This window comes from Chelonoidis abingdonii, chromosome 2, assembly GCF_003597395.2.
Source record: "Chelonoidis abingdonii isolate Lonesome George chromosome 2, CheloAbing_2.0, whole genome shotgun sequence".
Classification (NCBI taxonomy): domain Eukaryota; kingdom Metazoa; phylum Chordata; order Testudines; family Testudinidae; genus Chelonoidis; species Chelonoidis abingdonii.
In genome coordinates this window covers 107575527-107599178 of record NC_133770.1, presented here as the reverse complement: position 1 = coordinate 107599178, position 23652 = coordinate 107575527, and the positions used below count along the sequence as shown (strand labels likewise).

Sequence of the window (23652 nt, the reverse complement as noted above, 5' to 3'; positions counted from 1 at the left end):
AGTCAATATAACTGTTATATTATTACAAATGAAGGGGCCAGCTCTCAAGGTGTGGATTTTCCTGCAAAGCAAATTTGATTAAGACCACTTTATTTCAAATTAATTTATACATATTACATATAAGTAACAATTAAAAGGGAGTTATTCATACCATATTCCTCTTGCTCATATCATCCCTTCATGAAACAATTGATAACAAGGCAATATCTTTGCATTCAATGGGCTCGTACCAAAACTCTGGCTCTAGCATCCCAGAAATAGAAATCTAAACTTCAAGTCTTTAAACTCCTCTTATTTTTCTGCAACAATTTAAGCTCTACCAGAGATTCTGAATGTGTAAGGCAAACAAGCCTTCATTTTCAGTGGAGGAGCAACTTGTGTGAAGTAATAAGGGTTTGTGTAAGGATTATGACATGCCCTGGTAATGTTTAGTACATAGTACATTTCTGTTATGTTTGAAATTATGGTCATAACAGGCTTCAAATCACATTATGACATGACATATTTTGGCAATGGACTAGAAAGTAGCGGGCAGCCTTGTTTGATCCCATTATTACTGTAGTTTACCATTCTGGTGATGGAGGAGTATTGTGTGAATTTGTGGTTGTGTTGCCCAGGCAGATCTCTAAAGATAAATGCATTAACACTATGCAATTCTTGGGATTAAATTCACCTTCCTCTGTGCCTGTCATTGAACGCCATGTTCTGTAATGAAAATAAAGGCATCCAAAACAGGAATAAATTCATTTTGCTTCTATAGGAGGAATGTATTGGAAGTCCTCTTGTAAATCATTGCTGGGAAAGTAGGAGGAGCATGGTGATGCTGTACCATTTTTGAGGACCTCATAATAGTTTAAGTATCATTTTGGTTGAAACGATACAAGATGCACTTAGCCGTTTGTGCTGGGATTTTCAAAGGATCTTAAGGCAACTAAGCACCTGAATTCCAATGAATTTCAATGGGATTTTCCCATTCGCAAGTGAGATTTATTTATTACAAAATAATTTTCTTATTTTTTTCATAGTGGAAAACTTCATTTTGTGAAATTAAAAAGTAGCCGTGTTGATTTTGTCGTACCACGGAAATTACTAAACTGATCACTCTGTTGGTTTGTTTGTTTCAGACTTCCGGCAGTTTTTCAAAAAGCTCATCTTTCTGTTGTGACAGAGTATCACAGTAAGTATTTCTTTAATGGTTTTGCTGTATTATCTCACAAAACTGTTGTGCTGTTTTTAATTGCTCCTATGCATTGCATATTTGGCAGGTTAAAGTCATATTTAAAGACATTCCAGTTGTTGTCTATGAAAGGCATAGGCCATAACATTTTCTTGTTAAGATCATAGAGTGATCTTTTACTGGACATATGCAAAATACCAGATAAGCTGAGTATTTTCCTACAGGTAAAATGATCACAAGTCACCTTAAGTACCGTATTATTCTCATTTATCTTTCATGCTGCTTCTTCAATACAACTTTAATTACACAGATCTAAAGGCAGATTGTTTTCTTTAAAGGTAAAATTCACCCTTTACAGAGGGCCCAAGTGGGAGTTAAGTTCTGCATAGACTTTGTCCTGGGCCTTTGCACAGGAATGTCTTTCACCAAAAGTAAAGTTGGGACTCATGAAAGTTGACAGACTGACAACACAGAAGTTGTTTATCCAGACCAGATTGCTCACAGGTCTGCAGTCCAAGATTATATCCCACTCTGCTAGTGTGCCTCAATCCAATCCAGTAAAGGGACCCACCCTAAGGGGTAAGAGAGAGTTCACTTTCCATGCCCAGCAAATACTCAGCCTATTATTTGCATCACAACAGCACTTAAAATGTGCTAGGCACTTTACAGACCTAAAAAGAGCTGTCCCAGAAAGCTTATCAACTGAAATACGGCCAAGAAAAAATAAATAAATGGAGATATACCAATCTCCTAGAACTGAAAGGGACCTTGAAAGGTCATTGAGTCCAGCCCCCTGCCTTCACTAGCAGGACCAATTTTTGCCCCAGAGCCCTAAGTGGCCCCCTCAGGAATTGAACTCAGAGTTTAGCAGGCTAATGCTCAAACCACTGAGCTATCCTTCCCCCCAAGAAGGGTGCCCACTTGTGGTGGTAGGTTTGATAGTGTGGGCACCTATTCAGTTGGGCTGAATACTGGTAGGAGCTAGGAACTCCTGACTTCTAGTCCTGCTTCTTCCTCATGACTTGCAGTGTGACCTTGAGCAAGTCTATAGGTAAAATAGGGTTAATGAGATTCATCTCTGTTCTTCAAGAGCATGTGAAGAGGATTAATGTATTTGCAATGTGTTGAAGATGTAAATCTCGAAACAAGTCCTAAGTATCATTTAGCTGCAGCTGCTAACTAACCATTATATGGCAACAACCCTTTTCATGATTAACCTGGGCCAAAGCAGTGAGGAGAAGGAAAGGCTATTTTAACCGTTTTACATACTCTTTACTATGGTTCTTTCTGGTCCATGTTCAAAGTAAATAAATGGAAAGAACAAAACAATGTGTGCTGTAATTTCGGTGCTTTTTCTGTAGCCTGTTTGGACGTGGCATTCAAAAAGGGTGCCCCTAACTCTGTTCATTAGAAACATGTGGATCGTTTCCTATGAGTGGTTTATGACAGTGAAGAAGTATTGTAGGCCAAACTACTGGAAAAACTAAACCTAATTCGGACTTCATTTACTCTCTCGAAGGTAAAGCAGTTTCTAAACGCATATCTGTATAACTTAGGGCAAATTTAATCATGTTGTATACATGAGTGATTTTAGAGACCACTTAAAGACAGTGTTTGTGATGCCCCAAAGAAAGAGCGAGAGATTATTGCAGCCATGAGTCTCTGTAGGTCTGTAACACCTGGATTTTCTCCTGTTGAGAACAGAACAAATTCAATTGTATTCATTCTTCTACCTTTCCATAACACTGCATATATAGGCCTGGGATTTTATAGGTGACCCAGTAATGAACTCTCTTTTGGCCAGCTGCCAGTTGCTTAAAGACCTGAATAAAATTTGTTTTATAAGCTGTTTATGAACCGCAATTTCTATGAAAATATCAGGAACTATAAATACTGACTGATTCCCTAGTATGAGTCCAGGATAAAATTTCTGCTAATTAACTTCCTAATTTCTTGTCACACTCACCCTTCTCCCCTGCTCCTCAAACTGCCACATCGGATTTTTCGCAGGAGTGCAGACTTTGATCACATTATGGAGGAAGGCTATGAACTTGACCTGACTTACATCACTGAGCGAATCATTGCTGTATCCTTCCCTGCCAGCTGTTCAGAGGAAACATACGTGCACAACCTGCAAGATGTAACCCGAATGCTCAAATCCAAACATGGAGATAATTACCTGGTAAGTGCAGATTAATCCTGTTTGGATATGCTATGTGTAATTCAGTTTTACCCCTATTTGCTGTACGATGGCTGATCTGATATCCTTAGTAACAGAGCCCAATATAGGCTCACTTACACCGATGTAAATTGGATGTAACTCCACCAAAGCCTATCTAGTTCACAGTTACACCAATGCAAGTGACAGCTGCCCAGCATTCTACATTCAGTCAAACAAGGAAACAGATGCAAGCCGCCTTCTTGTTGACGGCGAGGCAGTACACTCATTGAGCATCATGTTCATTTGCAACAGAAAGAGTGTAGGGATAGTTCTAACTGGGTAAAACTCATTCCTGCAGGATCCAGATGCCTCGCCATGGAATGCATTTTTCTAGCAGCTACAACTTGGGTTCTGATGATCTCTGACCCCGCACCCCCTTGACTGACTCCACTATTGATTGTGAAACAGCACATAAAGGTTGCTGTTAGTGTGTTTTGTCTCTTTCGTTGGCTTGATTTTGATGCATTTTTTCCCTGTTACTTATTTTCTATTAAAAAATATAAGGTCCCGGACAAACCTGTAATGGGTTCCACATGCATGCTCTTTTATGATGACCAAAACTGTTATTCTCTCATGCTGTGTGTGTTTTCTGCTTAGCACATTTAAACCCTGCGGTATCACTGTCTCTCTCTTTGTGCTTATAAATCAGGGCCAAAATCTCTGCTGTTAATTGAAGTTATTTTTAGTTGACATGTGTAAACTATTAGAATAAATCCACAGCTTCAGGAGGGTAAAATTACTGCAGCAGCTAGCTTGCATTGTTAGTCCATCCCAAGAACGCCAGCCCTCTGCATTCACTCACTTGCACCACATTTATTTATTCTAACTGCATTGTATAGCAATGATTGGACTCAGGCTGTGCTTACACTACTACCAATTCTGAACCTTTGGTCACATCAACTTTCCTATAAGACAACCGGGGGTCTCTCTGACACAAAATTGTAATGCTTTGAAAAGCATTTCACCTAAGTCAATGTTTCAAAGTCAGCCCAGATCAACTGTCATTGTCATGTGATGCTGTATTTTGGTATATGTGAAATAGGCTGGTGGTCTTGGTCCAACTATCTAACTCTTATTAGATGTGTTCACATCCCCCCCCAAAAATCCCACTGTTACATTTATACTAATTGCATTTTGTGTTAGGAAAGGGCCATAACCTCTCCATAGCTAAGTTTGCCAACAATTACCCATTGGTTTAGGCTTACTATAACTTTGGCTTTGGAAATATATTGGTTTGGTTGGAAAACTGCCAGATTTCCTCTGGAAATAAAGGAAAATGTATTTGCAAAGTCTGAAGAAAATTTGGCAACCCATTTTGCAGTTATAGTCCATTATAAAATTACCACTTTTGTCTAAGGTTTCTTTGTCTCCCTCTGTTTCAAAAATGGCTTTTTTGAACCCCTTCAAATTTTCTATATTGCTTAATATCCTTGAAAATTTGCATTCAAGCTATGGCACCAATCCAGCAAAACACTTAAGTGTGTGAATAGTCCCAGTGAAGTCATGGAGGGCACTAACATGCTTAAAGTTAAACACATGCGTAAGCACATTCTTGTATCATAGAATCACAGAGTTAAAAGAGACCACAAAAATCATCTAATCTACCCCCCCGCCCCCCGCCAAGATGCAGGATTTGTTGTGTCTAAACCATCCAAGACAGATGGTAACAGAGCCTGTATTTGTAGAAATGTAAGCAAAGTAGTTTTGAGCCCAATCCTCCTCCCTTTGATTTCTTTATGAGTTATTGGCACCATTCTGCTGTCATTAGTGCCAATGGGAATTTTTGGCCATTAATGTCAATGGGGGCCAGGATGGAGTATTGTATGTTTGCATGAGCAAGTTGTCCTCTATTCAGTTGTTGCATATTGGAAAGAACAGGAAAGGTTCTTCTATAGTTAACAGTTACAGACCTCTTTCTTTAGCTCAAATAGCAGAGACTTGTGTCTTGGAGATCAAAGACCAGGGTTTTAGTCCCAGCTCTGCACATCTGTAATTATTATGGAGAGCTGATAGCGTCTCCTTAGTTAAGGCTGATTTTGGCCCTACTTTGTATCCATAAAACTTGTTCCAAAATGGTTAAAAAAATAAAGTACTTTTTAAAAATTAAAAGAGTTCAAAAATGGCACTTTTAAAATTTCTGTGAAGTATCTAACTCTTTTCTGTGCCCCCCTTTGTCAGCTCAGTGAAATCACCTGATATCACAAAATTCCAAACATAAGTAGATTTTAGTAACTATCCCCCAGCAACTTCAGTGATGTTTTCAAATTCACGTACAGTGGTCTGATACAGTCCATGACAATAAGTTTTTATAAACACTAGTAGATTTTGACAGGCTGATGCAACAAGGATGTTTCAAAGGCAGAAATAATAAAAAGTGTAAGAAATTGCCCTTATTTGAAAACTAGACATGAATCAAGAATCACTGGCTCTAATAATTTGGTTATCTTAAGTGACTGAAAAATCTGAAGGCCCTCCCCTGTCATTTAACTTTCTTATAACGTATTTTGGATGCAGTGATTTACCACAAAAGAAATTAAACATCAAGATCTCATATGTTTTCTTTTTATTTTTCTTCTTGAACAGGTGTTAAACCTTTCTGAAAAAAGATATGACCTTACCAAGCTTAACCCAAAGGTACTGGTTTTGATCATAACGTACCTCACTTGCTAGACTTAATTACAGCATAAATGGGCTGCCATGAGCTTTCAAACTATACAGACTTTGATGTACACAATGAAATGACAATTTTAGGAAGAGTTTAGAAAACCAAAGACTCCTCTCCTTTAATTTTGAGTGTTGTGACTTCTTGCATTTCAGGGCTATGCTTTACAAAGTTGTTTCCATTGTTTTCTTTGGCTTTGCACATAAGACCTTGATCCAAAGTCCATTGAAATCAATGAAAAGATTCCCATTGATTTCTGTGGTTTTAATGTCAGGTCTACATTATGTGTGCGCCCATGGAATATTTATGGCCATATAATGCTCCTTTGCTATGTAAACCTTAATGTACTGAAAATGATGAACTCACAGTTCAGCGTAACCTCATGTTTTGTTGATTTGCCTTCCTCTCTTCACAATTGCATCTGTGAACAATGGCAATGTAATTAGGAGAACAAACATAGTTGGCATTTTCTATGTTCTTCTTCATAGCCTCCCACCCCCCATTTTTATCCTCATTTTCTTTGGAGTGAGATGGTAGGTGTAAGGGGTTGAATATATGTCTGAGACTTGAGCTCTTTCCCATGTTTAAGAACTATGGCAGGTTCAACAGCCAAACTTTCAACAGCCATCCTTGCCCATACCATCACAGACCTACAGTCACAGCAGCAACATTGTTTGGAGCTAGCAGGGGTTCAGATTACTGCTGAGAAAACATAGTTAAGACATTGAAGTCTGATCTTTTAACACACAGGCAGTTTTTATCACATGTTAATGAATGCGTAGAATTTAGTTGGCTTACTATTTTTGGAATTTGAACAAGATAAATACACAGATAATGATGAGAAGTTGACCAAAAGAAAACTAGTTCCTTTAAAGGCAGGAAATACAGGTTATTAATAGAGCTGGGAAGGAAACAGTTTTCCTATCCCAGGAAATTTTAAGATTTTGAAATTTTTTCTTATCCTAAATCAAGATGAAAAGTCTGACATTTTCACAAACCAACTCGCTCCTCCTCTCCCCTCCACCACCAAAAAAAAAAGTTTGGATCAATCAAAACATTTTGTTTCAATAATTTCTAAAGACTTGTATTTTGACCTTTTATTTTATTTTATTTTTTACTATGAACGTGAATTTCCAAATGAAAACTAATTTTGAACCAAAAAAACTCCAGAACTTTTGTTTAGTAAATGTTGAAATGGGACATTTTGACAATTGTTTTATTTTTTCAATGGGAAATTTCACAAAACCAACCCTTTCCTACACAGTTTGTTTTGATAATCAAAATACATTTTGAAAAAAAAATCTCAACTGTAGTGTTGAATAAGATTTGTTAATATTTGCATGGAAAGCTCATGTATGCTAATAATAATAATAATTATTATTATTTATCTCTCCTCCCCCTGCTGTTTTGGGAGGTCTGTAAAGATGTTTTGCTTATATGACAAAAAGACATTTTAAATAATAAAATATCACCTTGGTTCTGTGAAACACAGATTTTTCTGTTAGAAAATACAAGGAACCTTTGCTATCATAGCACATTTTGGCATAGGATTGTGTACGATAATAATGTTAAAGAGTACCTTGTAAATGGAAAATGAAGTGGTTTTGCTTGATTCCAGATTATGGATGTGGGTTGGCCTGACCTTCATGCACCTCCCCTTGATAAGATATGCAGCATCTGCAAGGCTATGGAATCATGGTTGAACAGCGACCCTCAGCATGTGGTGGTGATCCATTGCAGAGTAAGTGTGCAATGTAGTGAGTGTATTTATGACGTTCAATTTTTTATACTTTATCATAACAAAAGTTATAATTAACCGAGGCAGACACATGTCGTGCTGCAGCCTGCTGCAGAAGGGTGCTCCAGACAGGGCTGTCTGATGGCAACACCATGGTGAGGAAGAGACACAGGAAATGATATCTTCACTATGCTGGACTCATTTTTACATAGATACTTTTCTGAACACAACTACGCCAGAAGTAAAAATCAAAATGTCCCAATGAGTATTTGTTATAAATTCCTCTAAAATAACTGTTGATGAATTTCTTCCCTGGGATCTTAAAAGCTTCCCACCACCATCCTTCCTGGATATAGCCAAAATGTGTTCGCTGAATAATCTGGAAGCATGTTAAAACTAGCCAGAATGACTGATCAGTAATTTGTACTGTACATATGTCATGTAAACTTTTTAATAAGATTTCGAAACATTATGAAAATACTCCATAAAGACTAAGCGGTAGTTATTATAAATCACAAGTGTCATAAAAAAAATTGCTGATACTTGTCAGAATTCATAGTTTATAGCACATTATGCCAGAAATTTCAAAGTTGTCTAGGCTTGTCTTGGATGAGCCCAAAACAAAAAGTTGTAGAATGTTATTGCTGCTGTTCATAGTTTTCTTTATTTTAATTTATAGCTTTGTCCTGGTACACACACAAAAATACCATATATAACAAATGCATTCTATGTAAGAGGCTGGCCCACCACTTATCTGGGCGCTCTACTCTTAACATGCTACTGGTCAATCAGGAGCTGAGTAGGACTTTTAAAGAGCGCCAGAGCAGTTTGGGTACCAATGCTCACTGAGTTTCAGTAGGAGTGGGGTACCCAACATCCAAGTCTCACTCGGTATCTTCAGTGTGGCAAGTCAACCAGCTTGCAACTAAAAGGTCTTTAAAAGCCACTGGCCATCATTATCCTCCACCACTGCAACAAAGGACAGACCTGAGCTCGTGTAGTCACCAGAACTGCCAAAGTAATTTGCTAATATTGTTGTTTGTAACTTAGCATAGGGCCTGATTGAAGCAGCATTCCATCATGTGCACAATGGACAGAACTGATGTGTTTTTTTTCTTTCAGCAGGTCCCACATATGGTGCTATGTAAATACTAAATAATAGAAACTATGGTTTCTTTTTTTTCCCTATAGGGTGGAAAAGGAAGGATAGGAGTAGTGATATCATCATATATGCACTTCACCAATGTTTCTGCCAGGTAAGAGATGAACAGCGCAAATGAATTAAAGGCTGGGTGCAAACCGTAAAAGCTTCCCCTTCATTTCAGTAACCAATGGTTGCCCGATTGTCACCCATGCTAGTTTCAATCAGATGGTGCTGAAGTGTCTCAAAATTATTCATGATGGATGAGAATCTGTTACAAGCCTTCCTTTTATAAATTATAAAAAAATTAATGGCATTTCTTTGGACTAGGACCAGAGTCTTCCACTTTTACTCATTTAAGTAGTACCTTACTCCATGAGTAATCCCCATTTGAATCTGCCTATCCATATTATGGACTTATATGGCTACCATTACTGTAATATCTGAGCATCTCACAGTCTTCAATGGATTTATCATCGCATCAACTCTGTGAGGTAGGAAAGTGCTATTATCCCTATTTTACAGATAGGAAACTGAGGCACAGAGAGACTAAGTGTCTTTCCTGGGGTTACACAGAATGTTTGTGGTAAAGCAGGATTCCCACAGGCCCGGCTAGTATTCTAACCACTGGACTATCTTTCCTCTTACTGGAGTTACTTCTGGAATAGGTGCCACTCACTATGAATAAAGCTATCAGAACCTGGACCTAATATTCACACCAGAGTAGGGATCCCCAAATTCTTTCAAAGTGCAGAGCACATCTTAATAAAGAGGTTGTCTCAAGAACCACATCTCATTAAGAAGGAACATGCATCTACCCGAGCAAAGGACTGGGAGTCAAGAATCCTGGGTTCTATTCCTGGTTCTGCCACTGATTTGCAGTGTGAGCTTGGTATTTGTGAAATTCTGGTTGACTGTTAAAAAAAAATGACATTTTTGTAAATACTGTCTAAAGTTTTTACACATATCATTTTCTACTTCTGCCTTTCAATCAAAATTGGCCAGATTCTTGTCTTTAAATTTGTAAAAGTAATTCACAGAGACCATAACTCGAGCAGGATCTCAGTGATGCTATTTTGGATTTAAATCAGTCTGGCAAAGATTAGAGTCTAGCCCTGGCACTGCAAGTTATCTGTTCAATTTGTGGAAAATGGGTGAAATCCTGACTCCCTTGAAGTCAATGGAAAAACTCTCATTGGCTCCACTGGAGCCATGATTTCACCTAATATATTTCCCATTAACTTGGTCCCCAGATAAATAACCCAGTATGACTAGGAAATGCCACTAGTTACATTGTGTACAATAGTATACTTTAGAAAATGAAGTAATGCAGTTGTTTCTGGAGTCACTAATCCTCAGGACAAGGATTACCAACACTTCACCTATCTTAATCCTGTGAGACAAAAGAGTTGTCATGAGGATAGTGCAGTGCTGTGTTCTGATCTCTGTGTTGTGATATTACACCAAATTATTATGACATCTGCTAAAGAAACCACAGTGTCCTGACACAACAACATGGCATCTTGATTCAATGGTGTGACGTCCTGGCATGACAGTTGATGTTGCTTTCTCCCCAAAGTAAATTCAGGATTCTTCCAACTCGGTTGCAGGATCTGAGACTGGAAACTTTCCTATGAATTTTAGAATACATGGCAACTCCCATACAAATCTTGCTTCTTGTATTAGGGGGAGGGAAAGAGGTCTAGGAAGTCCCCAGTCATCTCTAGGTTGTCAATATTGTATATATATCAACAGGTCCAAGCTGTGTGAGAAATCCTTAGCACTGGTGACAAATGGTATATTCAGAGGAATGTTTTTTTGGGGGCGTCCTCGTTTTTTTTATTTTGTTCTGATTTTACTCATAAAACAAATATGCTCGTTTCTTATTTCTCTACTCACTGGGCCTGTTTACTGCTATACAATAGTAATTTGATGCTGTTGATATTTGAGGTGACAATTTAGCATTCTTTACTCTTTAAATGGTGTTTCAGGAAACAAATTAGAGCAGCAGTTCTCAACAGGGGGTCAGCGAGCCCCACAGCTAAAACCCAAAGCCTGAGCCCCAGCATCTCGCACGGGGCTAAGCCAGGATCTGTGAGGTTGAAACCCCAAGCCCCGTTGCTCTCCACGGGGCAGAAGCACTGAGTCCATGGGCAGAGTTTGGAGGCATGAGGGTGTTGTACGCCCCCCCCCAAAAACTACACTGTAGCAACTCCACATACACCTCTTCCACCTCCTTCTCTACCTGCCCCCTGGCCAGGTCAGAGGTGGGAAGCCAGAGCCTGTCAATACAGGACAGCTGCTGCTCTGGCTGATGCCATGGAGCAGGCAGTAGCGGCGTTCCCTCATCTCCTGCTGGTGCAGGTGGTTGAAGTTGCTTCTCAGCTCCCACCCCCTTTTGTTCCCACAGCTGGTAAGAGCCGCCTGGGTGGGGGCCTTACCCTGATGGCTGGTAGAGCCCTCCGGGAACAGGGACCACAGGAGAGCCCTCCTGGCACACAGCCTCTAGCTACCTCTCTCCCTGCATCCTGAGCTACCCACCTCCCTGCACTGAGCTATCCTCTCCCTGCATCCTGAGCTACCCCCCTGCCTGCACACAGCCCCAGCTACCTCCTCCCTGCACCCTGAGCTGTTTTCAAACTTTGTGAGCTGAGTCCCCCATCTTTGAGTGATAATTTTTGGTTGAACACACACCTGCCCACAACCCAGACAGGCGGGTGGCGTGCTGAGGTGAATTGGGGGATGGAGGTGGCACTCCTTCCATGAACCTCACCATGCAGAGCTGGCTCAAGCCCTGCTGGCCCCTGCACATCCAAAATAGAAGTCAAATTACATCTGTGACCGAGCCCCTTCACTACCACCACCACCACCCTGCCCAGACCCCAGAATATGCCTCAGTTGGGGGAAGAAACATTATCCATAATTTTCCTAAAGTGTTTGTCTAAGTGAAAACAAAAAAAGTTCTGTGACAACACTTGTATGATTGCCATGCCTTTGTTGTGTGGGTCGTGACTGCCCAGTTTTCTAATTCAAGAAAGATTACGTGCAGCCATATTTAATTGGGGTAAACCACGCTCTCTTTAATAGATGTTAAGCTTTGTTCTTCCAGATAAGGATAAATAATCCTTTGCAAAATGAGAATTTGATGCTCAGATCCTTGGTGGCATGACTAGTGAGGATGTATAATGCAAAACACATGGAACATCTGTCTTGCCAATTAAGATGAATTTGAAATGTGAAGGACAATTGCATGTGTATTTATCTATCACTTTAAATAAAGTGGCATGTAGTGGGGAGAGCACAGCAACTAGTCATTTTTTAAAATGATCATGTATGTGATTCAAGAGTAGATAGCCATGGAAGGAACAGATTTCTTCCACAAACCTCTAAATCACTTGGTCCGTATTGCACCATCAGTCTTTAAGCAGATCTCCGTAATGAAAGGAATAGAAATTCTACTTAAAACTTGGTGGAACAATATGTATAGCCTTTAACAAAGAATAAAAAGAGAGTTCAGTGTTAATCAGGTTGTCTTATAATATGCCATAAAATTTGGCCTTGTTAACACTGTAACACTCCACTTGTAAGGTAACTCCCTTCTCTTCATGTGTCATTATATTTATGCCTGTATCTGTAATTTTCACTTCATGCATCTGAAGAAGTGAGGTTTTTTTACCCGCAAAAGCCTATGCCCAAATAAATCTGTTAGTCTTTAAGGTGCCATTGGACTCCTCATTGTTTTTATGCCATAAATGGTGATTTGTGTGTGTGTATGCACACTAATATAATGTAATTTAATACCTCTTACCCCAAAGCATTTGACACTATGCACATAGAGCAGAAATGAAATACAGTCACCTCCTTGGTGGAGGGCAACAAATCAATTAGTACCCAGCGGTAGGGAGTAGGGAAGGAGGTGAAAATTTTGTGTAGTCCTGACATGGGATCTTTAATATAAATTAAGAGAAGACAGGACCTGATCCAACACCCATTGAAGGCAAATGGGGGTTTCCTTAGTTTTTAAAGTCTACGAAGACTCGACAGGGCTAAGCCAACTCTGATGGGATTTTACCTTGTGGTTCCGTGGGGTCTAGTTGTTTCAGACCTTATACATGGATGTTAATTAGCATCAGTTACCAGATCCATTTACTCTCATATGATGATTATGTTTTGTCTCATATACAGCAAAAGGAGCACAACTTGATACTGGGGATCAAATAATTAGGAACCGTCTCCCTCATTTGGGGGCTGGGATCATCATGGTTTTCTGTCTGATACTTGAGGACACCATTTTTTCTGTGCTATTCTGCCTTCTCTTCCCATATGCCCAATATCCACATTAGAGACACTCTCATCTTAGACAAAAATAAAACCAAATTTCTTTCACAGCCTACCATTGTTGCTCCATAATCATCTACGGGGATTGATGGTTGACTGTCGCAAAGCGCTTCTTTCCCAGGGCCTGATTGTTCTACTTCTGAAGCACACTCTCCTCTGGTAAACCAGATAACAAGAAACCAGGACTGAGTAAATCCTTAGAGTAATTTCATGTCTGTTAGTTCAGTCAGAACTCTGTTGTTTTGGGTTTTTTTCTTTTTCTCTCTTCAGTATTAGCTGTTGTAGGTTTTGGGACATAATATTAAAGAGGGAATAGAGGTACCCTCCTATGCAGCCCACAGAGAAAGCTGTATTGATGAGGCTAAAAGCAAATTGTGGCAAGTTGTTCATTGTGGGCGTGGCTAAATCCTGGATGTGGCTAAATCCATTGCATGCGAATCGAATGTTGCATATTCGTGTAAGAAATGCAAAATCCTGATAATTAAACATGAGAAGTAGGTGCTTTGTCTCAGGGAGGAAACTTCCTTTGGAGTGGAATTAAAAGGTGGCAGTGGAAAAACTATCCCAACTTGACCTGTGGGCAAGTGGATTGGCAGTTACTGAAGGCATTTTGTAGGAGTTTGGCACATTTCAAGCTGTAAACTGCTGCATTTCCAAGATAATCCTTTGATGAAGTGGGGATTTTTGGCAATGATTTTTATGATTCTTATGTGTGCCTCAGATTTCCCTGTATGTTGCATTATTACCCTGTGGGTGGAAAATGAGTGTTTGCTCTCAGGGCAGGCTAAGGGAAGAATGTCACCTAGCTGTCTGAGCTTGAAGGAGTCATTGGAAGAGGACGAGCTGAGGCTGACCCCATATCAGTGGAGAATCCAAAAAGACAATGGCAAATCCAATCACCAGCATATTGACTCCTAGCAACCAATGGCCTAGAGGGAGATGAATTTCTCCATGTCTCAGGAGGGAAGCTCAGCACAATTCCCTAGCTTGAGAACAAAGGACTGGAGAGGGTAAGAGTTGGCTGCTGGAAGAAGTCGGGGATCTCACTTGGAATCTGAGGAAGGAGGTCAGACCAAAAGACAGACAGAGCTTGAACAATGGGGTTCACTACAGCTTGGCTGGGCTCTGGGCTAACCAGAATGGACTTGGGGCTATGCCTTAACGTTCAGTTCTCTATGCTAAACTAAGGACTTCTTGTATTGTGCTGTGGTTGACTAATAAACCCTACTGTTTTGACAACACTGTTTGACTGCAAATGCTTGGTGAGGTGCATTAATCCCAAGGAGCATACAAGTCTCTATTAGGAGTCTATCCCAGGTGTGAAGTAGGAGAGCAGGATCTGCCGAGGTTCAGTCTAAGGAGGTGATGAGTGCACATGGCTGACCCTGGAGGAAGAATGAAACTCCTTTTGGGTCTGGCACACTGAAGGGGTTTCTCCAAGAGACTGTTCCAAAAGTGGGTGGATCCACAACCAACCCCAAATGGAATAACATGGTATCTAATTCCTTGTTTTGATAGTGCTGATCAGGCTCTAGACAGATTTGCTATGAAGAAATTCTTCGATGATAAAGTTTCAACTTTAATGCAGCCATCCCAAAAAAGGTATTTAACTTGTATCTAATTTATATTACTAAATAAGCAAATGCCATAGTTTCTCCTCACTATACAATGGAGGACATTTCCCTGAGGTTCTCCTACTTCAGCACTCTACTTTGTAGAAATCTTCCTTGAGGGAGATCGCTCACTCGCGCTCTCTCTCTTCTCTCTCTCTCTGTCTCTGTTTGGGTGTACTTACATACAGTTAGATAGTATTTTGGTATGGCACAAAGGTTTTATCTATAAGTGTTTGTACTGCATTATGTCTAGACAACAAAGCAGTCCCAATACACTTTGAAACCTCTGGAAAAGAAATGTAAACTAGTTTTTCTGTCTCATATGACATTTTAGTGAGTGCATGATGGTGTGGTGTGATATAAAGGTTTTATTGACATTGTTTGAGATGGCCATCTGAGTCATGACAATAAAATCTTTATATCACACTACACTATCATATACTCTGTCTATTCTATAAGTGAGGGTGAGACATTACTTAGAGCAGATAGTTGATGTTTTGGGATGTGAAATGGTCTTGAGGTATGTGTGTGGACTTCTGTGCAATTTAGGATTAAACTAGTGGATGTTTCAGCACCAGAAAAGAAGGGAGCCCCTGGAAAATACCTACTAGGTAATTGTTATACTCCCATGCACCAATCTTCATTTGGATATGTAAAATATCTACACAGGGACTTGATTTGGTATCACTGATTACCCTTCCCTTTCATCAACAGATATATAACAATTTTAGCACTTTGTTAAAGAAAAAAAGGCTTCCTCAGTAACTAAAAAGAACAAAGTCATATAGTAATAATGAAGGTCAGGAAATTAGCTCTGTTTCTGATTGGGAAAGGCTTTCCCAGTGGCTTGATGGACCTATCCAGTGACCTACCCAGCTGTTGTTGACATGAAAAATAACAGTCCCATGAGTCTTTAAATAAACTTTAAAAAAAAATGTAGCCTGGGGACCTTGTTATCCATTTGGCTTCATGTCTGCAAATAAACCTTGCATTATTAAAATGTGACACTTGTAAATGGCACCTGCAGGACACAGAGGCATGCACCGTGGGAGCAAAAGAATGAGACAGTCTCAATGCTCCCATCAGGATGCCTTCTGCAGTATAAACAGCTCTGACTTGTAAGTCTCTCCCTTCTGCAAATAAGTTTCCATGAGAACCAACAGGCCTCACAACAGAATCTGTGACCTGTGCCTTATGGCAGTAGTTACAGCATGCTGACAGGAAGTTTCAGTAGCTGCTGGCTTGCACGGACAGTGTACGAGCCCTAAAACCAAAATAAAATACCTGTATGATGCAGGGTTTGGTCTGACATGCTCTTCTGCAATATTTGTTTAGTTTCTCCAAGGGCCTCTGGGAGGCACTAATTCACCTCCTGAGTGGTGGAATTAGCTTCTTTGTTTTTTACTACTGATTTGTACAACACTGAAGTACTCAAAAAGAACAGGAGTACTTGTGGCACCTTAGAGATTAACACATGTATTTGAGCATAAGCTACAGCCCACTTTGAGACTAAGAAATTTATTTGAGCCCACGAAAGCTTATGCTCAATAAATGTGTTAGTCTCTAAGGTGCCACCAGTACTCCTGTTCTTAAACTAACACTGCTCCTACTCTGAAACTGTCAGATTGCAGTACTCAGTCTGCCTCTTGCACACAGAACATACAAATGTAGGATATGCCATAATCTAAATCTGGCCTCTTGTGCCTCTTGGCAATGGCCAATGCTTGTTATTGCAGAGAAAAGTGAAACAACTCCATAATGCCCCTGGCTAATTTTACAGTCCTACTTGATCCCAGCTGATCCTCTAAAGTATGTAATTAAATAACCCCATTTTAGCTTGCTTACCTACTAATATTATTACTGGACTTTCAGATGTCCAAATCCTTACTGACATTCAATTGATTATAAATATATAAGCTAGGTGAATCTTAAAATATGAAAGTACGCACTCATGTTCTACCTGCCACATGGCTCAAAAATCTGAGAAATCTTACTTTGGGTTCCAGTCCTGCAGGACTTGGGCAAAATTCTCAGTGGCTTCAACTGAAGTTTTGCCTGAATAGGAACTGCAACTTTGAGCCCTCTATATGTGAAAGTTGAATTGTGTGTGTGTGTGTGTTACTCCAGTATGTCTGTACTCCAGTCGCAGGTGTGATTCCAGCTCAGGGTAGGCATGGCTGCGTTACCTTTAATCTAGCTAGTGCGGCTAAAATGGCAGTGAAGACACAGTGGTTTGGGCTTTGGCATAGATTGTACAGCCCATAGGTTGGGCTAGCTAGATTAAAACTAGCATGGGCATGCCTACCCAGGCTGCAATCACACCTGTGGTTACAGTATAGACATACCCCTGCTGGGAGAAAGAAAAAGGGTTAAAATTTGTGCCATCAGTGCAGTAATGTCTTACTCCAGTTCTTGCAGCCAGGCAGCTATAATAACTTGTGGTTGTGCTGCTGACTGAACAAATACTGCCAGAGAGCCTGGAGGGGGAAAACAAGAAGCAACATTGACCTTTTCTTAGGTTATGTGTTAAAGCAACCTTTGCTACTTGTATTTAAAACAAATCTAATAAAGAAATAACCCCAACAACTCCAGACTCAGGGCAGTAGAAGTATCACTGTCAGGGGGAATCACTACGACTGTGATATTGCCCATCTTGCTGCCGCTTAATTTGCAGCATGGGGTGTGTTAGTTGTTTTTATAATGATATGTATTTTATTTTTAAGAGCAATATTAAACTAATTTTATATCATTTGGGGTGAAAAGGAGACTTTGAAATTAGGGAAATCAGTAGCAAAATGAAAAGAGAAGAATGTATCTTGCCCCTCCTTGTCTTTTGTACAAGAGGGACTGTTATTTTTTTAAATCTTATTCCACTTATGGGATGTGTATATTTTATTTCTTACAAATGGGGGCTGATCTTGGGGAAATTAGCTGGGTATTTAAAAGAAGGGAAGGGATATAGGGTACAGAATGAAAAACTTATGTGGAGAAGAAATGCAGTTATAAATTTAAACTTCCCTAAGTGGGAAAGCAATTACAGAGCAAATAACCCTAAGTCTCATTGACTCTTGCTTTCCTGTGAAGAGATTCATATCACCACAAGGTTAAATTGTTCTTGAACAATTCCTCCAATGTTCTAAGCACAAACTGGCTTTACTTGAATGTCAGATGTTAGTCCTGTCAGCCATTTGTGTGTTAGTGCAAGAGCGATAGGGAAACTATCTTATGGTGTTTAGGGGCAATGAAACAACTTGTGGTATGTGCGCACACTTACAAAAAGGGCTCCTACTCTAGTGGCTTTATTGATATGCAAACCAGTTTACTAGAAATTGAGCTGGACTCATTTCACTCTGACTGCCAGAATGCTGTTGACTGGTAGCAACTTGAGTCACAGTTAATATGTACTGGGCTGAAAGTGACCTTTACCAGCCTCCTGAGTCACCCACGCATCTCCTTTTCAAAGCTGTGAGGTGGAATATTCTCCAGTAAATATTTTTAGTACAAATTTTACCCATTAGAGCAACATCCTTGCCAATAATTGAAAAACTTGATAAACAGAAACGTCCCTTCACATTTTGATGCAGACTATTCTATTCCTCTTAAACTCTAAGGCTAAATGAAGCAATTATATGTCCCCTTGTATTAGTTATATTCATAATGATGAGATCATTTTCCTTGGCATTATGAAAACAATCTTTTCCTTCTTGGCTAATTGTGTTGCATTATCTTTTCAGATATGTGCACTTCTTAAGTGGCCTTCTGTCTGGATCTATGAAAATGAACACGACTCCACTCTTCTTGCACTTTGTCATCCTTCATGGCATCCCAAGTTTTGATGCTGGAGGAGGTACATTATTTCACTTGCCATTTTCAAGCCTTGCTCCTTTTGTTTCACTGCTTTCTTTATCAGGATGGGCAAACCAGTACAGTTCAGAGAAGAACTCCCTAAAACTTCCCCTCAATCTCAAAACAATCTCAGACCTTTCTTGAGGTTTGGAGAATTTCCATTAAGGAACAACTCCTTGCCTCAACTATTCCTGCAAACCAAGGGATGAGGAAAACCCAACAGAACATAGGCAAGGACTAGTATCAGAGTGAGAGTGGAGGAGCACAACTCTCTAGTTCTGCTAAATGGAGAGATAGGACCTCCTTCTCACCTTCCTTCCAGTGGGCTGAGGGACTTCCTGTGCAAGTCCTGCCATCATCTCCCTGATATCTGAACAGCTATGTTCCCCTTACGTGGGAAAGTCTCAGTCCTGCTAGCCCACTCCAGTGTAAGGGTTACCTCTGCCTATTTAGAGTGGTCTTCTTCCTCATACTCCACTACAGGGCCTCCTGAGGAGGTGGCCTCAAAGTCTGTTTCTATAGTCTGCTCGGATCTGCTGTTCATGGGCCAGCAAGAGCATTTTGCTGAATCTGCTGTTCTAAATCTTAAAAAGCACTCTAGAGCTTACACTCCAGCAAGGAGGCTCAGGAGAAAAAGTAGCAGGCCACTAACGTCACTACATAGAATCATAGAACTAGAAGGGACCTCGAGAGGTCATCTGCCCCAGTCCCCTGCACTTGTTGCAGGACTAATTATTTAGACCATTCCTGAAAGGTGTTTGTCTAACCTGCTCTTAAAAATCTTCAATGATGGAGATTCCGCAATCTCCCTAGGCAATTTATTCCAGTGCTTAGCCACCCTGACAGCTAGGAGGTTTTTCCTAATGTCCAACCTAAACCTCCCTTGCTGCAATTTAAGCCCATTGCTTCTTGTCCTATCCTCAGAGGTTAAGGAGAACAATTTTTCTTCCTCCTACTTGTAACAATCTTTTTACATATTTGAAAACTGTTATCATGTCCCCTCTCTGGCTTCTCTTTTCCAGACTAAACAAACCCAATTTTTTCAATCTTCACTTATAGGTCATGTTTTCTAGACCTTTAATCATTTACACTAGATACACAAAATACACTAGTGGGTGATACTTAAATCTGCACTTAAGTAAGTGCAGCTTCATTGACTTCATTGCCCTTTAGACTGGCCACAATGTTTTTTTTATTATAAGTTTTGCAAAACTATGATTAAAAAGTAAACGATTGTTAATTTCAGTCAAATTTTCAGGAACTTTTTCAGTGGAAAAAAATCCAAAACAAAATGTTTCATTTAAATTTATTTTTGTTTTCTCTTTTGGTCGTTCCCCACTTTCTCCTATTTATTTTTTTTTTTCCCCAGGAGGCGATAGGGGATTAGAATTTAAAAAGTGAGCAAAGTGCTACTTTCTCTCATTTTCAAACTTTCTTCCCGCTTTCTCCTCTCCTGGCTATTTTTCCATTGGGAAAAAAAGGTGAAAAGATTGAAAAAACAAGAGAGACTTTTTTCAGAATGAAATGAGTTGGGATTTTTTGTTCCATTTTGAAAAATGGCCTTGAAAACTTTCAACAGAATTAAAATGTCACATCTATCAAAAATCCATTTTTCCTTAATTATTTTTCCAACAAAATGTCAACCATCTCTAGCCTTTGCATCCACCTGTACCAGGTCTGAATGTGGTCCAATGTGTCTGTTGTATGTTCAGGAAACTCACTAAATGTGTATTTTAAAAAAAAATTACAGAGAATTAACAAAGAATACATGACTCTCTTTGCTATTTTTGCAGTTTGTCGGCCCTTTCTAAAGATCTACCAGGCTATGCAGCCAGTTCATACATCAGGCATATAGTAAGTCTTAGTTATTTTCATCTCTACGTGAATGTAGTTCTCCATCCTTTTGGTTACAAAAGTTAAACCATTTTTTTCATGAGTTTATTGTTTAAAAGCACAATTATTATTTAAACATCTCCCCTTTTCTTCTCTTTCCTGTTAAGCAGTGTAGGGCCAGAAAATCAAAGCAGAATCTGCATTGCTATTGAGCCAGCCCAGCTATTGAAGGGAGATATTATGGTAAGTAATTAATTCTGATTCCACATAATTAATTGTGCCTTCTAGATGGTGATTTAAAAATAAAGACAATCATACATTTTTGCACTCTTGTAGAAAAAGAATGAGAAAATTGACACTGAGGCATGAGTGGGTAGGTAATTAAATTAGTTTTACTCAGCCTCTTGGGTTTTTATGTTAAGCAAGAGTTTGCTTCAAGCAAGAACCATTTCATGGAGACAAAACAAACCACTACTACTAACATTCCTGTCATTATAGTGATATTCAGTATGGTTATGTTTATAATAGTATTTCCATTATAAAACACATTCTGGAAAGTTTTTTCAGTCAGCCTTAATATTTTCTTTGGCTTGAAATTTGGCCGCAAGGAACTACTTCTTTCATTTTACTTTCAAAGTGGTTTGATCAGTGTTCTGTTGTATTTTGGGGTAAGGGAGTGAAGAAGGGTACTGGATAAAAAGCCTTTGGTTTCTGCAGACGTACAATATAGAACACCCTATACATACAATGTATACTGTATGTATACTAAGTATAATTGTAGTAGATGTTGCAAAAAATCCATTCTTCACTTACTCACAAGTTTCTAAAAATGAGGCAGTTATGCTGAAAAATGGAGGAAAACAAGACAAGAAAAGAAAAGACAACAAGAAAAAATGGTTGTCATCTCTTCCAAACTTATTTCATTGTACCTACATGGTGGCAGTGTCTGTGTCACAACCAAGTATAATTCTCCCACTGTAAATTTGCCCCAGGCTCCCAGCGCTGCTAGTGTATTTCAGGAATGTTTTCAATTCTCAATGAAATCTTTGAAATGAGATGAACATTTTTTGTTTGTTTTTTTTCTATTTCTCACTTTTTTAAGTCTTCCCCTCCACCACTTTTTTTTCCTAACAGAAAATATTTATTTTTTTAGTCTTATACTAAAGTGCCTCCCACATTCTAGGTACTGGAAGAGTTTCAGATTTAGCAGTAGTACTGCTTACCATATGAACCTCAATGCCTGGACATAGGCCACTGGGTTATACAGAGAATAACCAACTTCGTTCTGATTTTCCTGGTGTATTGCCTTGTGACACAAACCAGTAACACACTATATGCACAAGTTTGAGAAATGTTAATCATACGGGAAGCCACTTTATTAGGAAGTCAATGCTTTATTCCATATAGTACTATTTCCTAAACAAGGCAAGAACTCAAGGTCTGAATGTTTAGATTTGACTGAGCAAAACCATCAGTGGTTTCAACAAATGAAATCCATGAGGCTCGGCATCTCTAAGTATAAGGATTCTAAAAACCAGTGGCCCATGAAGTAACTGATTTATTGCATCAGTGGTTTTTACAGAAGATAAAGCTGCAAGATTATACAATGTACTCTGTATATGTTCTCAAATCAAAGGCTAAGGGTTTGTGTACCCGGGTAGTTATTCATTATTAACTCTCTATATGGACACTCTAATGGTGAAATTAAATCCCTTATTCCAAATTATCTTAATCCGCTTTGGAAATGGTTTAAAATAAATGATAATGATGTACTCTTATTTGGTAATAAGAGCATCTATACAGGGAGTTAATCAGAGACAGCTGATCCACTTTACAGTAACATCCTATTTTATGCCAGATTATACATGTAGAAAAGCCCCAAATCATATATATGATGTTGCTAATCACAGCTGCCAGTTCAGCATACACAGTCACTTTAATGCATGTTTAATTTATCCCTAAGCCCTTTGGGATATCTTGAGTTAGAAAGATGGATTATACAACCACATAGTACTCTATCCCAGTCTATAAAATCTATATTTTAGCGATAGAATGAGCAATCTTTATTAGGTCCTCTGTTCAGCATCCATCTAGCCAAGACAAGATTTACTTCATAGCATATGATCAACTGTTTTTGACCCAAAGCATACATCTTCCACCTTTTCCCTTGAGAGACTATTCCAGTCTAAAAGATCTGTGTATCTCCTGATATTTAGTCTAACTTTTCCTTGGCTGAGTTTCATTCCTATATGAAAAGGTGGATATAAATGGATTCTTTGCTAGCTCTTGGCACAATTGCATATGGAGAAAGCTGGGTTTGAGTTGAGAGACTAGATTAGGAGGTCAGACTAGATGATCCAACAGTGCTTTCTGGCTTTAAAATCTAATACATGAATCTAGGAATTTTGGTTTCAGGTAGATCAATTTCAGAGAATTGCACTTGAGGAAAGAATTTTGATCTTCAAGAATCCCTTTATTCTGCCTTCTGGCTGCTGTCCTTACACCTAAATGCTCGCAGATATGGGTTTATGACACACATTCATATCTGGATTTAGAATACCCCATAGTTTGGGCCTGTTCAGATTTGGGTTCTGGGTCTATACCAACAAGTGATGGTGGATCTGCAGATGGTCACAATGAATTGGCAAGGAACGGGAGGCTGAACATAACAATGAGGGCAATATTATGCATATCTGAGAAACCAAGAATTAGGAGGGTTTGGTTTTTTTACTCCATAATCCAGGCCCCAATCCTTCAATGAGCCCCCTGAGAATCCTCTCAAGAGGAGCTCATTGCAAGTGCAGGGCCCAAGTGTCCAACATAATGGATTATCTGTGTAATTTCCTTCTTAGAACACATTAACACAAATCAGCAGCTACTTCATTAAGATGTGTCTTACTGTGATTTTAATAGAAGATTGAAAAATAATAAGGGACAAAAGGTGATTTTTGTCCATGTCAACCCAGAATCTAGTGAAGAAAAAAAAAAGTTAAAAGTAGTTTCAGGTTACATGTGCCCCTCCACTTCCCTGTCAACTATTATGGTTTTTACAAACGTGTTTTTTTTTTAAAAAAAAATCCTTT

The 23652-nt window shown here is 39.2% G+C and overlaps 1 protein-coding gene across 5 annotated transcripts in view; it reads left to right on the top strand.

Annotated features, from left to right (window-relative positions):
• The window catches only part of TNS3 (tensin 3), a 437135-nt gene that overhangs the window by 256887 nt on the left and 156596 nt on the right, over positions 1–23652 (top strand). For 3 of the 5 annotated variants that reach the window (XM_032796818.2, XM_032796815.2, XM_075062606.1), the window contains exons 7-15: positions 1125–1177; positions 3188–3359; positions 5982–6032; positions 7679–7801; positions 8990–9054; positions 14796–14879; positions 18625–18737; positions 20530–20590; positions 20737–20812. In XM_032796818.2, coding sequence (XP_032652709.1) covers positions 1125–1177; positions 3188–3359; positions 5982–6032; positions 7679–7801; positions 8990–9054; positions 14796–14879; positions 18625–18737; positions 20530–20590; positions 20737–20812 — 798 coding nt within the window. The remainder of the gene's footprint in view (positions 1–1124; positions 1178–3187; positions 3360–5981; positions 6033–7678; positions 7802–8989; positions 9055–14795; positions 14880–18624; positions 18738–20529; positions 20591–20736; positions 20813–23652) is intronic. The other 2 variants (XM_032796817.2, XM_032796816.2) reach the window with 2 other exon arrangements.